Source organism: Pygoscelis adeliae, unplaced genomic scaffold, assembly GCF_000699105.1.
Source record: "Pygoscelis adeliae isolate BGI_AS28 unplaced genomic scaffold, ASM69910v1 Scaffold125, whole genome shotgun sequence".
NCBI lineage: Eukaryota > Metazoa > Chordata > Aves > Sphenisciformes > Spheniscidae > Pygoscelis > Pygoscelis adeliae.
The window spans coordinates 227,292-241,344 of record NW_008824868.1 but is presented as its reverse complement, the minus strand read 5'-3'; the positions used below and the strand labels follow the sequence as shown (position 1 = coordinate 241,344).

The window sequence follows — 14,053 nt, the reverse complement described above, 5'->3', positions numbered from 1 at the left end:
CCCAGGGAAGTGGTTGAGTCACCATCCCTGGAAGTATTTAAAAGACGTGTAGATGAGGCGCTTAGGGACATGGTTTAGTAGGCATGGTGGTGTTGGGTTGACGGTTGGACTCGATGATCTTGGAGGTCTCTTCCAACCTTAATGATTCTATGTTTCTATGATTCTATTATTTAGTTTACTTGTATAGATATCATTTAGAAGTCCCAAAAACTAGTTTCTGGCCTGCAGCCTTAACAGAGAAGAGGGTAAAAAAAAAAGAAAAGGGGGGGGGTTCCACCTCCCAATTTAAGAAGAACCACAATGAGGGGATTTTTGCAAAGATCTGGTTTAATTACCTCACCTATTAGCACTCCACTCTGAAAGACTTGTCATTGGCACCATTCCAGAGCAAACATGAAGGATACTAAGACATTTCTCAACTGTCTGTCTTTGGTATTTTACACATCTCTCTCTAACATCTTTTTAAGGGATTCCTGGAATTTTGGTTGATTTTTATCTTCCTGCATTTGTCTTGCCACACTGACATCCATGGGTCAGACTCTTTTTGGTCCTTCCTCATTTTTAGCTGTTAAAAATATAACATCAAACAAATATAACATAAAACAACAACATTATAATAATATAAAAGGTAAAATAAAACATAATAATCAAAATACAGACTTGATTTTTTACCATTTTCATCTTCTTTCCTTCCTTCCATATTTTGTTCAGAATGTGTCAGGGTTCTACGCAGAAATAGATGGAGCGAAAAAGGAATTGCAAGAAAAACTAGCCAATCTGTCTCTGTTTGATGATGATTTGGTAGAAAAGGCTATGCATCATGCACACAACCTAAGAAGACTTGCTGATGAGCTGGACCGGTAAAATTTAACTTCAGCAGACTCTGTTCATACAAGTGCTACTGACTGAACAGCTGAATAAACTAAAAGACAAGCAGAAACACAGTGACATTAGATATGCTGTCTGTAAATAGGCACTAAACAAATCACTGTTAAGTCATGTATGGAAAGACTTGTCAAGGTCCAGAGGGAACAGTTGAAGTTGAGCTAAGCAAAATCCATTAATCTTTTCAAAGAATAAACAAACATATATCTTGTGTGACATTCTCCCCTTTCTAATTTGGCATGTTCTTCTCTTCCCATAGCAAGAAAATAGGAAAGGTAGATTACTGAAAAGTAAAATAATACAGGCAGACTAAATGGGGTTTGCAGAAACAGCTCATGTCAGTAAGTTCATTCACATTAAAAAATGTTTAGCATTATGGGACAAAAAATGGGCTTTGGGGTAATTTTTGTTCAAGAACTGGTTTACAGATGGACTAGTTCTGATACTCAGTAGGTTGTGTCCCAGTGAAACTGGCCCACTGTAACACTAAAAACTTACTGTAAGTCTTCCTAGTTTGCTGGAATGTATTAAATGCATCAACTTTCCCCCAGTTTACTAAAAAGCCACTTTTAGACAGATTTGAAGTATGACTTCATTTGCAATTGGGACTACCCATGGAAAAATCACTGCCGTAAATGAATTCTTAAATAAAATATTTCACCAAATTCTACCTTAAGGAACATCATGGACATATGCTTTTGGAAGATAAACTTAAAACTACTCTTTGAGTATATTATCTAAATACCAGTTGTTTCTTAATATTAGTATGCCCTAGATAGGAGATTAAAACAGAGAAAAAAATAACAGATGGTTTTCTTTTATACAATTGTATAAAGCTGACATCAGAAACTCTGTTCTATAATGCCACACAAACTACAGACAGCCTAAAAAACAAACGGTATGTTCAGTCTGAGATCAGCTAACTGGGGGCAGCAGAATCACTTGAAAGAAAATTCCCCATATGATTAGCCTTCATCCCTTACCAAAATAATTTAAAAACAACTACCAAGTCCAACACATTAGGAATTTAATAGAAAGCAAATAGAAATAATTACGAAATATCCAGATGGAAAAGTGCTCACTCGTTTATTTGTTGAGAAGATTGTCCTGCAGTGAAACTTTAATCCTTTACAAAACTTAGCCTGTCTTCAAATAATTTTGTTTTTTATGGGCTTGCTTTATAAGCCTGTTAGGCTTTTATTTGGTAGAGTTTCTTCTTTTGTCTTGGGGGAATATAGCAGGAAATTCTTGCAACAACACTGAATCTGGAAACTTAATAAGCCCTCAGTGTGCAAACTCTTTGAAGTGAATACACACGTGTATATGTATATTTAGAGTCTATATCTAACATATACTCTGAATTCTGTTTATCACAAAAATATTAAAAAATGATATTTATTCAAAGTTGCTAACAGCTGAAGGTTGAGCCCTAAACGAACCGCTGTTTGGATTCTCCCCTGAAGACCAGTTATCGCCTAATCAAGCTCTACCATGGCAGCAAAGCTATCTCATATTTTTGAAATCTAACTTTTTGCAAAGTTTCATGATCATAGGCAGTTCTTCATCTGATCCTCCCCCTTTTCCCACCTACTTTTGGAAAGTATAAACAGCCCAGTGATACAGCTGTCCTGATCACTGGCACACACAGGTCTTTCCATTCACGGCCAGGAGTTATCCCTAAAGAAGGACAACTGATAGATGTTATTCTGTTAATTTACGGAATATGTAATCTAGATTAAAAAAAGATAAAAGCTCAGTAGTCATCTGTTGCTGCTCACATAGATGTTAAGGGCAAAGTTCCCAGAGTTAAACCACTGGGAAGTACCTTCTATCCACATAGTTTTCACCTGCTTCAGACTGGCATAAAGGGTCATACACAATGAAGAGAACACTACTCAGGCCAAGTATATTTATGTGTGTGATTATGTAGTCAGAATTCATAGAATGTTAAGAGAATTAATCCATTTGAAACTACTTTGATTTAGTTTGGTTTCTTCCTCCTTTTACTCTCTTTTTAACAGGAATTTGTATGGTGTTGATACAAATGGGTTGGTACAAAGGGCAATAAATGCTTCAAATGTGTATGAAAACATTGCTAGTTATATTGAAGAAGCGAATGAAGCTGCATTGCTGGCACTGAACACAACAAACCGGGTCAATGATGTAAGTAATTTTCGTAATATCAGCTTTTACTTTGCAATGCTTCAGGGACTTTGGACACCTAAGTATAAAGAAGAAACAAGATTTAGCTTAACTGTTAGCATTGAACTTCTCACTGCACATTTTGCTTCATCTACTATTTCCTGAATTAAATCCTAGGTGGTTAATTATTCTGCCAGCCTAAAGTCCCCTGGTATTCGAAAAGATGCAACAGGTTCTTCTGTCCCTAAAGTACAGGGTGATGCTGCTCTGTGCTGTCACTCAAATGGAGGTATTTCTGTGAAAGTCCAGACCACTCCCTGGCCCTAGAGGAACCTGAGCGGGCATTTCGCGCTCCAGTCCTCCTACTCCACATAGCACCACGTGGCAGAAAAGGTGGTCAAGACATCTAACAAACAGAAGCATCACTGTTTCTCATAAAGTCAAGTTAAAATGGGGCAAATAGCCCACTCACACACTCAGTGCAGGGATGATGATGCTAATTTTGTCTCTGGCCTTGCTCTTCTAAAATATATGTATTTTTGTATGTATATAGTTTCCAACCTATATGCATGCTACTTAACAGCAATTTATTAGTGGCCTAGCAAGAGGATTTGGTTAGATTACAGAGGCCTGAGCCCCAGGGAGCTGTGGGATTTTGAGTCCAGCCCTCTGCTTCCAGCATGCTACTGGGGTCTGCAAGGCAGCTCCCCACGCAGTGCAAGTGTTCGTCACCCGTCTGAGATGACAGTAGAAATGAACAGTCACAGTGCCTAACTAACATGTAGCATGAGTATCACGTTGACCATACTGGAGCTGATAAATTAAGAGGACTTCTGTGCTTTCTGCATCTTTGTTATTCAGTGTTGTTTTCTGGAAAAGCGTATGTTTCTCTAAACTTTAATTGCAATCTACAGAAAATTTTGCTTTTCAGACTTTTTTTTCTAATCCAGCTGCCAATCTTAAATGTTAACAAAGCAAATGAAACTGCAGTGACTTTGTAGTTACATTTATATGAAGTAATATGTTGTCCACAATTAAACACAATAAAGAGGAACATTTGGTAAGCATTATTCTGACTTTCTTTTTTGGAACATACTTGTAGGCTGCAGTTGGAATTGATACTCAGATCATTTACCATAAAGGTAAAAGTGAAGAACTTCTCAACCGAGCCACAGAGCTACAACGGACAGCAGATGACAGTAAATATACATCCTTTCTACCTTCCCAGTCAGTTTATAAGCATGCACGTTAAAATAAATTTCAAAAGCGCATCACTAAGGCAGAACTACTGCTGGAACAGAATAGTGTATTGATCAAAGTTACGACACAAAGTACTTGAAATAGCCACAGGCACAGTTTGGGTAGTTCGTGTGTTGTCATCCTGCCAGACACTGAAAGTTTATTTCATTTACAAAAGGACCATTTCAGATACAACCAGTGTTTAAATATGTGATCCTGCAAACAGTTGTTCACAGGTAAATATACACCATCAAGTAGTTCAACTGAAATCAATTCACAACAGTTTAAGTGTTCAGAAAGCTGGATTTCACCAGTGAAGGATAATAATGAATGTTAAAGGATTTTGGCCTTTTTTCACTGAAAATGGAAGAAAGCTCTAAAATTACAGAAATTACCTCTTCAATTTTGCAGGACCTTTTGAGTTCCTTAAAACTTCTCCTGTATACTTGCTGCAGCTATTCTCAGCAGTTCTGGTAAAGCAAAGAGAGTACTGACTGAGATACAGGTCTCGAGATTTCTCTAAGAAGTCCTGTGACAAGCAAATAATGTCTGGGAGCTGCAAGGTTGCTTTTTCCTTTAGATTAAGTCCAGAGTGCTAGTATGCCCTATACTAAAAGAGGCTATAGTATACTGCCTATGGTGTATTAAATGCCTAATAACATACCTCCACAGGATAAAATTTACCTTTTTTAATGCCACTTCGATGCCACTCAACTATACCTCCTATTTTCTCCCCACAGGTAACGATTTAACCATTGCAGACACTAGCCGTCATGTTAATGGCACTCTTGCCAGAATGAATGCTCTGCGAAGCCAGCTGATGAGAGCCATCACAAAAATGCAATCAGCAGAGCCAGGTTGTATGAGGAACTTCATCTTTATGATGCTTTATCTTCATACGTTTAAGAGCATATTTTATCTTTGCCTATGGCCTATGAAGTTGGTATTAAGATTTCAGTCCCAGGGAGGCCTAAAGGAATTTGACTGAAACTACAAGACCCAGACAGCAAACATCCAGCTTTAACATATTCATAATGAAATTATATGTTTTGCCACCTGAAATTATTAACATTCTTCTTGATCCTCCTTACTACAATTGTCCACTCCCACGTTACTCTTGATCTTTTCAGAGCTTGGAGAATCTACAAGTCTGTGGATTTATTGTATTGATAGTCAAAATGTAATCCACATATACATCACACCTAGCAAGTAGAGTATTTGGGAGGTAATTACTGGCAGTCTTGATTGACAAAATCTCACCTTAGTTTTTCAGAAAAGAGACATCATAGAGCATCCAGCAAGTATATCTGAAGGTGTTCAAAGTTGTCATGGTCAAGATTTCTTCATTAACTTCAACTAAAAATGGCTGTGTTTTACTGCCAAGACATTATACGTGCAAAATGCCACAGGTTTTACAAATACAGTAGTTGGTAACTCAAAAAAAAATAAAAACCCCAAAATGCCAGGTATGAAAAAACAAAACCACTTCAGTGCCTTGGGTTTCTCTCCTTCAAAGATAACTTTCATGAAAAATATTCAACAAATACATGCATTTTCTTTTAAAAACTTGATGACAAACAATGTATTTTTTCACCTCTGTTCCAACTTCCTTGGCTATTTAACACCCATCAAAATCCAAGGACACTGAAAATTTCTAACAGTCTAGAATGCAAACGAGAATTTGTTAAATTTTAAGAATTAATATAGCTGTAGACCAACCACAGGAAGTTTTGAATATTCCCTGTGGAAATAAAGAGAAAACCAACCAAGCAAGGTTGGGTCCCCATTCTGCAGAAGGTAAAATCTCCTTAGCCTCACCACTTTCTAAGTACTGGTTATAGCTCACTTGAATATTTGAAAGAGTTCATTTCTTCTTATCCCCTATTTATTTTGTAGTGGAGGCCAGAGAGCGTTTGGAGCAAGCTAAACTGAAGACTGCAGAGGCCGTAAGTGCTACCATGACAGTAATGCAAGCTACAACCCCCATGGATGAGAATGTGAGGTTGTGGTCTCAGAACCTGCAAGACTTCCAGCACAATTCAGCGGAGTATGACAGTGCTGTGCACTCAGCTGGAGATGCAGGTACAGTGACCTGAATTTTGCCATTCCTTAGCATTAAAAGGTCAGGGAATCATCGCAACATCATGTTTTATGAATCGTTTACATCGCATATTCATTGCATATAATCTTCTAGCATTTTACCTCCATGAAAACATTTCAAAAATTAGCAGTTGTCTAGAGACTTGACTGTACTTTAAAACTTTTGGATACTTGGGCATTTCCAAAAATGACTTAAACACTTACGGCCTGAAGTCTTATTGGCTTTTAAGTCATTTTATCAGGGTACCAAGGTCACACTGAGCAATAGACAGCTGGTTTAAATACTTCTCGCTATTATGATTGGCGGTTCAGTTATTATTTTTTTAACATTGAGAGGCATTTGAAAACAGGGCCCTTTTGTCCTTAGTAGTACAAACACAGAGGAGAAATGGTCCCTGACTTGATGAGCTTGTAGTCTAAACAAAGGGGGCAAAGAGGATTAGGGAGGAAATATAATATTTAAGCAGGGTGATTGCTGGAAAAGCTTGTAAACATCACATTAATTCCACTTTTATTATTGGGGGGAGGAGGAAGAGTAGAGTAAAAATTGGAAGATTTATGTAAAATTTAAGGTAAATAAAAAGACAAAAGAAAAACTGAGGAAGGCTACAAAATTGAAATGAAGATGATAGGAAAGTTGGAAAAAGAGGCAGGGAGAGTGAAGCTGAAATGAAGTGACCAGTGAAAGAAGGAAAAGAACAATTAGGAAAGAAAAGAATCAACCTAGAAGTGAAAATATGCAGAATACAAAATTGCTGACAAGCACCACTATTTATTGCTCGATGTATTCCTGGGTCTGCTCAGGAGGCTCACTAATCCCAAGTTATTCATGGCCACGGAAGCTGGAAATCCAGAACAAGAAATTTCCTGCATATGTTTGGTGATATGTACCATCACCTGCAGCACTGTTCAGTGATGGTTTGCCAACCCAAAGTGCCTCAGAGAAGGTCCATAACTCTATTGACTCTATCTGCAGAAAGTCTGAATCTCAGATCTACTGCCCCAAAACCCTTCTTCTGTCAGCAGCTTTGCAACTTGAGTGTCATTTTACTGCAAATGGTGTTATGAGTACCAAACCCAACATTGCTTCTAGTGCCCCAAAGCCACACTCTTCCCTCTAGACCAGGGAAACCCAAGGGTCATGTTATTTCCAGAATTCAGTAATGGATAAGACCCTCACACTAGTATTTTTGGTTAAGTGAGTGCTCCCAAGAACTGGTATGAAAGTGGTTCCCTCCACAAGAAGAAATTCAGTGCTATTCAAAACCCCAATTTCTGGCTCCAGAACTGGAGGTAACTCACATGCCTCTCAGCTTTTCATCCAAAGGAAACACAGCCACTCCCTCTGGGAACGGGTAAGCTCACTCTAACTTACGGAGCTACAGCTCCATAAGGGTGTAGTGGATATAACAGTGGTTGTATCGCATTGCTGTAAAATGTTTTTGATCACCACAGAGCTCAGTTTAGGCTGTGGGCTATGGGCTCCAACTCCCGTTTAAGGTAATGTAAATGTGGATATGGCTGGCATCCAGGGAGGGAATGGTATGAGGAAAAACATTTAAGAGAAAGAGTCTGCTATAGCTTACTTGTTTTTATTCACCTTTACACTTGATTTACATTTAATCTTTACCAGGGCCAGCTTAGTAGATAGAGCAGCAACACAAACTGCATTTGGCTCTTCATGCTCAAAACGTCAGCAGACATTCAGGATTTAAAAAATCTGCTCATACTAGCTGTTATACTGGAGGAAATATTTCCAGTAGCATTTGAGACGCTCTGTAAGAGTGGATAGACCTAAGATAGCCCAGTTCTCCTAGTCGGTCATGTTCCCAAAAAGGCACACATGGTACATGCACTGTGAGTTGTAAAGAATAGCTCAGCTCCTATGTGATGTGCCTGGCAAAAATGTCTTCTCTGTGACAGTGGGCTTGCAGGTAGGGAGTCACCCTGAAAGTACTGTGATCATACCAGAGTGCCTGGAGGGCCTGCTGACCACAAACTAACTGAGAGATGCTAATATGCAAGCTACAGCAATGTGTGGCCTACTACATTTGTGGAGGCAGCTTTTCCATGGCATTTTTGGTCATAAAGCATTTATTTTTTTGCTTTAGGGCATGATGATTTTTTTTGCCAGAAAGATCAGATGGAAATAGCTGAGAAGACAGATCAGTGCTACAAAGGAGTCTGGCACGGGTAGTGCTCCAGTCAAATGTGGCTGTGATTCACAGCCTGGGAAGAGAGATGTAGACATGCCAGGGCACGGTGGAGTGCTCTCAGATCAGCTGTGTATGTTGCCAGGAGAGGTTGATCTGGCAGGAGGAATGTCCATCAAAGTCCAAAAGAAAGTCACAAAAAATGTTCAGACAGGTGCCTGAAAAACCAAAACACCTGATCATCATGCCAATAACACTACCATGGCAGCTGAAGCCTCTAAGTTGGCATGTCTGGATTGCCTTTGAATAAAGTTTGCACTTGATTTTTGGAAGGGTGAGAGCATGTCTTGGCTGTGCAGTTTGTCTGACAGTACTCCCTGTGTCACCATTGTGCAGGGAGCTGGTGGGCCTCAGCAGGGGATGAAGGACAATTTGGGAAGGAAAACACTAAAGGAGAAAGTGTCTGCAAGGTTATAGTCAAGGTATTTCCTCCTTGACAGTTTCCCTTGTATTCTTTTTTGTATTTTATCACTTGGTAAGACTAATTTTCCTTTTTCACCCTCACCTTCATCCCAAAGACTAAAATAAAAAATCAATATTCTGCTGTGTTGAAGAATGCCATTATAAAGGACAAGAGGAAGGGATTTATGGTGAGATTTTATAACAGTACTAGTAGTAATAGATGTTAGTTTTGTGTTTTCACATTACAGTTGTGTTTCAAGTTTAATACCTCAAATTTCAGAGGAAAAGCCAGCTTTTCAAGATATCAGATCAGACACAATTCCAATTCAGTTGCTGATTATTAAAAAAAAGGTGGTTGAAATTTGCTAAATCACTTTCCGAGCTTGCAATTTTTTTACTTTAAGAATAACGTGGGCTTTTTTCCAATGATATGGAACATTCATTTCAAAAGGCAGAGAAAACTTTCTGTAAGTTGATTATTATACTAGCTATTCTTTTTAAGTAGAAATTTTAATGCATTCTGGAATTAATGTTTTACCCAGAATTCATTGTAGTTCTTTGAGGATTTGCTAAAATAATGGCACTTTAATGTACAGTAAGCTTTACATAGAATATCTGATTACTGACCCCCAGCACATAAGGTCTTTCAGGACTTAATGGGAATAACTGGAGAGGCTAAAGGTCTACATGGCCCATTCCCACACTGGACTTGGAAAGTAAAACACAAGTGAAAAGAGCCAAGCAGAGAGAGGGCAGGACTGTGGCAAATATAGCTTTTCACTCTATCCAAAGAGAAGCAGGACTTGTAGGACTCTATGGGATCTTCTCATACTCTGGGTTGCTCTGAGTGAGGCTAAGAGCTGCTTCAGTCTTTAGTCAATACAGAACTGGAAGCACAGAAGAGTGATTGGAGGCTACTCTTCCTTCCTTCCCTTCTATACAGTCTCAGTACATCTGAGGATTAGCTCCTCTACCTGTCTCTCTATCTTCGAGAGACAAGAGTAAAAATATGAGGGCAAGAACACAAGAGCAGGCGGATGCAAGATGACAACCCCTAAAATGTAACTGCAAACCCTACAAATCTGGTCTTAACCTTTATAGTGAATCCATGTCATTAAAAATTAACCATGAATACTGGATCTTTCTTATATGCATGTAGCTTGTGGCTAAAATCACATTTCATTATACTCAGCTAGTTGTACCTACAACTAATTAAAGATGAAAAATGATGTGATGTGTAAATATCCTTCAAAGGGCAGTATGTCATTGGAATCTGATGTGATCAAATTGAATTATGATTAGGGGTAGTTATTTTTCTTTCTCGGTAATTTTTCTGTCTGCTTATCTTTCTGGGAAATGACTTCTCTCCCTTTGAACAGAGCAAAGCACCTGCATTTCCCTTTGATAACAATCCTACTTGCACATGTACCAGAAGACACAGCAGTGAAAGACCAAAGGTCCAGGACTCCAATTCATGACCCTGGCAGATGTAGGCAGGAAAGCTGAAGAGGATACCACTCACAAGGGCTGGGGCAGGTCATAAGCACAGTTTAGGTGCACATGCATCATCAGCTAAGGCTTTCTACCTTTCTACCTTGTACAGAACAGGCCTGTTACTACAGTCTGAACGCAGCAGTGTTTCTGTTAGCAGACTGGGCTGTGAACCACACACAGACACAACACCTGTCCAGCTGTTGCTGCATCTGGGTGATAACCTTTGGGAGAGATGCACAGCTGAGAGCTGAGGGAATCGAGCTATTTATCTCCCCTAAAATGAATTTGAAGAGCTCATGACCCATAGCTCCTAGAGGCAGTTCCCAGGTCAGCCACAGATATCCAGTGAGATACTGAACAAATAATCATTCTGCTCCAGTTACCATACCTGTAAAATTGAGTTTAACATTTACCTGCCTTGAAGGACGATGAAAAGGTTAAAATGATTAACATTTGCAAAGCTCCTTGAGGAAAGTATTACAGAGGTACAACACCACGGTAGTGCCTAGGAGTCCCATGAAAAAGTAGTCTCCTTTGTGCAAACTTCTTTCCAAAAACTTTTGCAACACTAGATCCTGATAAACCACTACCCTTTCGGAAATCACTGCCTCTCACACACCACAGTTAGGACTTGTTCTTAAAGCAGAAGGAGATAGGTGAGTTAACCTAAGAGGGTAAGGAGGAATTTTCCTGGTGCAAAACCAGTGTTTCAAAGAGGAAAAAAACAAGCTGTCACTTCTTTTCTAACTGCAGTGAAGAAACTCACAGAAGTCTTCCCTCAACTCGTGGACAAACTGCGCAGAGTAGAACAGAAGGCACCAGCAAACAATATTTCTTCCAGCATTCAGCGGATCAGAGAGTTAATTGCTCAAACCAGGAGCGTAGCAAGCAAGGTAAGACTTTTTCATAGGACTTTTGGTTACTAGTGCTAATAATCAAATGCATCTTACTACGAGCTCCATTTTCTTGGGCTATGTCAGAAGCCCAAACCTTGACATTATCTCCTCCCAACAACTGGATAAGCAAAGCACTGTGGAAGTCATTAAAATCTTTACAGTTGCTATTTGCAAGCAATTAACATTACCATGGTATTCATGGTAGACTACTGTTACTGCAGTAGCAACTTTAATTAAGTAATTGGCACAGCGTTAAAGATGGCCACAATAACAAAACCATTTAAAGCTAACACTAATAGGTCATTACTCAGCTGGCAACATTAGTTACAAGCAGTAGTAATTACGGCAATTTAAGGCAAACTTTTCTGAGATGACAGTTTCTTTTTTCTTTTGAATTAATTTTCTGCAGGGTAGGAGAATCTTTGGCTCATACATATTTAACAGAGAAAAATACTTTCATTATCATACATAAATTATGAGGGATTCTTCTGTGAGAAGAACACTGTGGTCAAAAATTTAAAAAGTATATTTTAATTCATTCAGAGAAATAAAGAATTCAGTGCATTACTGTATGTTCACAATGCTGGAATATGCCGTCCACATACATTACTTAAAAAAAGAAAAGCAAAATTCAGTTAGCATGTGTGCAGTGCTTGACTGATCTTTAAATGTATTTCATCATTCAGTCATATTGTGCTTAAACATTATTTCAGTTATGTTGAAGGCATTTTGAACTAAAATGAACATGTTTTAAAATTTTATTAGCATCTCATATATATTACTGTAACTTCAGTAATATAACGGGATTACTCGTGAACAGAAAATTGGTCATACTACTCTCAAAGCAAAGAAATAAATTATGGGTAGAAGTTTTATAGCTATGTAAGAATTTCATTATGTGTCATACATAATTATGTAGCCCTGATTCAACTAAGCACACATCTATGTCCCACTGAAATTTAATTTACTTTATGAATATGCTTAAGCACAGTTAATTAGGAGCTTTAATTAATTTTAAAATTAATTCCCTTCATCTTCTTTACAGCGTCTTCCAGAAGCGATTGTTATAAACATACACTTTTGCATGGCACATACATAGGTGCCAACTCCACTCTTGTAGTAAGCAAGGCTGCTGGCTAAGTATTCTTGCACATTTACCTTAACTAATGTCCCCACGCAGCAATAATGTGTCTCACTTAGCACACTTGCAACTGCAGGTCCAAGTTTCTATGATGTTTGGAGGCCAATCAGCTGTTGAAGTCAATCCAAAGATCAACGTGGAGGAACTGAAATCTTTCACTTCCATGAGTTTGTATATAAAGCTTCAGAAAGACAACCCACAACTAGCAGCATCTCCTGACAGATTTATTTTGTACCTCGGAAACAAAAATGTAAGAGAATAACCCAGTTAATTTTTATATATAAAAAAAAGAAAATTTAAATAGGTTTGAAGTTTATTTGCCCTTGTTTTTTCCTCTCACTATTTCTCCATCTTTCAAAATAAGAGGTGTCTACTATATGACTGTCATCGTTTTTGTGACAAGGAAAGAGCAAGGGTTCCCGAGACCCTGTCGTTGAAACTTCTCACTCCAAACAATGAAGGATTCTCTCTAAGAAGCAAATTAGACTGCCTATGCAGCATGCTGCTGTCAGCCATACTTGCCATCTCCACTGCCAGTACTGAGCTGCTCTGAAGCAGTTAATGTCACCCACCTGGCTTTTGTGGGCCATGTTTCAATCAGGTTTATGCTGCTGACAGTGTCAATTCCAAATCTCCAAGGTCAGAGGCCCACCAGATAAGCAGGTTTCTTTGCCTGTGGCTTGTGCTGCTGTTGTACAGTCTGTACATCACTACTTTGAAAAACCTAGAAAGGGCATATACTCTCACCACCTGTAAGTGTTGTAAAATAATTGTTCTTTAAATTGTGGTTCCTAAAAGAAGAAAACTCACACCTCACAAGCCAGGTATAATCTAATAGTTGGGAAGAGTAAAGAGGCAGGCTTTTCTTTTTAAGCTTTTCTAAAAAGAATGTCTACTGAATATAAATCAAGCAAAATCCCTCCTGGCAGAATATTTAATTGCAGCATAATACCTAGGCTTTAGACAAATGTTTCTTCCTATTTCCTGCATATGACATTGCACACTAAATACTGATGAACAGCTTCCCTTTAAACATTACCAATTTACGGCCAGAAGACATCTCATGACCTTGTATTTATCTCAGTCAAAATGGAAACGAGGTAAAATATCAGACATTTTTTCTGTGCAGTTCTATCTGGTGAAGGAAAGTAATTAGAGAACGAAGCATTTGTTTATTAGTTATATTTAAAAGTGTCATTTAGACTATCATAGCCCATCCTTTACTAATGTTCTGCATTGAATTTATTTCAATGTTATAGCTCTGACATCCTTCTCCATTGGTGTTTTAGGCAAAAAATTACATTGGTCTTGCAATTAAAAATGACAACCTTGTGTACATTTATAATTTGGGGGGCCAAGACGTGGAGATACCTCTGGACGCCAAGCCTGTCAGCACCTGGCCTTCTTACTTCAGCATCATCAAAATTGAGAGGTAAAGTGACAATGTACCTTTCCCCAAAATCAAACAGTTAATAGGAAAAAAAATCAAACAGAAAAGTATGGGTCAGAACTGCTCATCAGGAGTCTTCAGTGCCTGGTTC

At 38.5% G+C, this 14,053-nt stretch overlaps 1 protein-coding gene across 1 annotated transcript in view; it reads left to right on the top strand.

Annotated features, from left to right (window-relative positions):
- LAMA4 (laminin, alpha 4) overlaps nt 1-14,053 on the top strand; it is a 107,437-nt gene that overhangs the window by 64,624 nt on the left and 28,760 nt on the right. The window contains exons 14-21 of the mRNA XM_009324465.1: nt 712-860; nt 2,907-3,048; nt 4,130-4,226; nt 5,007-5,123; nt 6,163-6,348; nt 11,229-11,368; nt 12,589-12,762; nt 13,802-13,944. Coding sequence (XP_009322740.1) covers nt 712-860; nt 2,907-3,048; nt 4,130-4,226; nt 5,007-5,123; nt 6,163-6,348; nt 11,229-11,368; nt 12,589-12,762; nt 13,802-13,944 — 1,148 coding nt within the window. The remainder of the gene's footprint in view (nt 1-711; nt 861-2,906; nt 3,049-4,129; nt 4,227-5,006; nt 5,124-6,162; nt 6,349-11,228; nt 11,369-12,588; nt 12,763-13,801; nt 13,945-14,053) is intronic.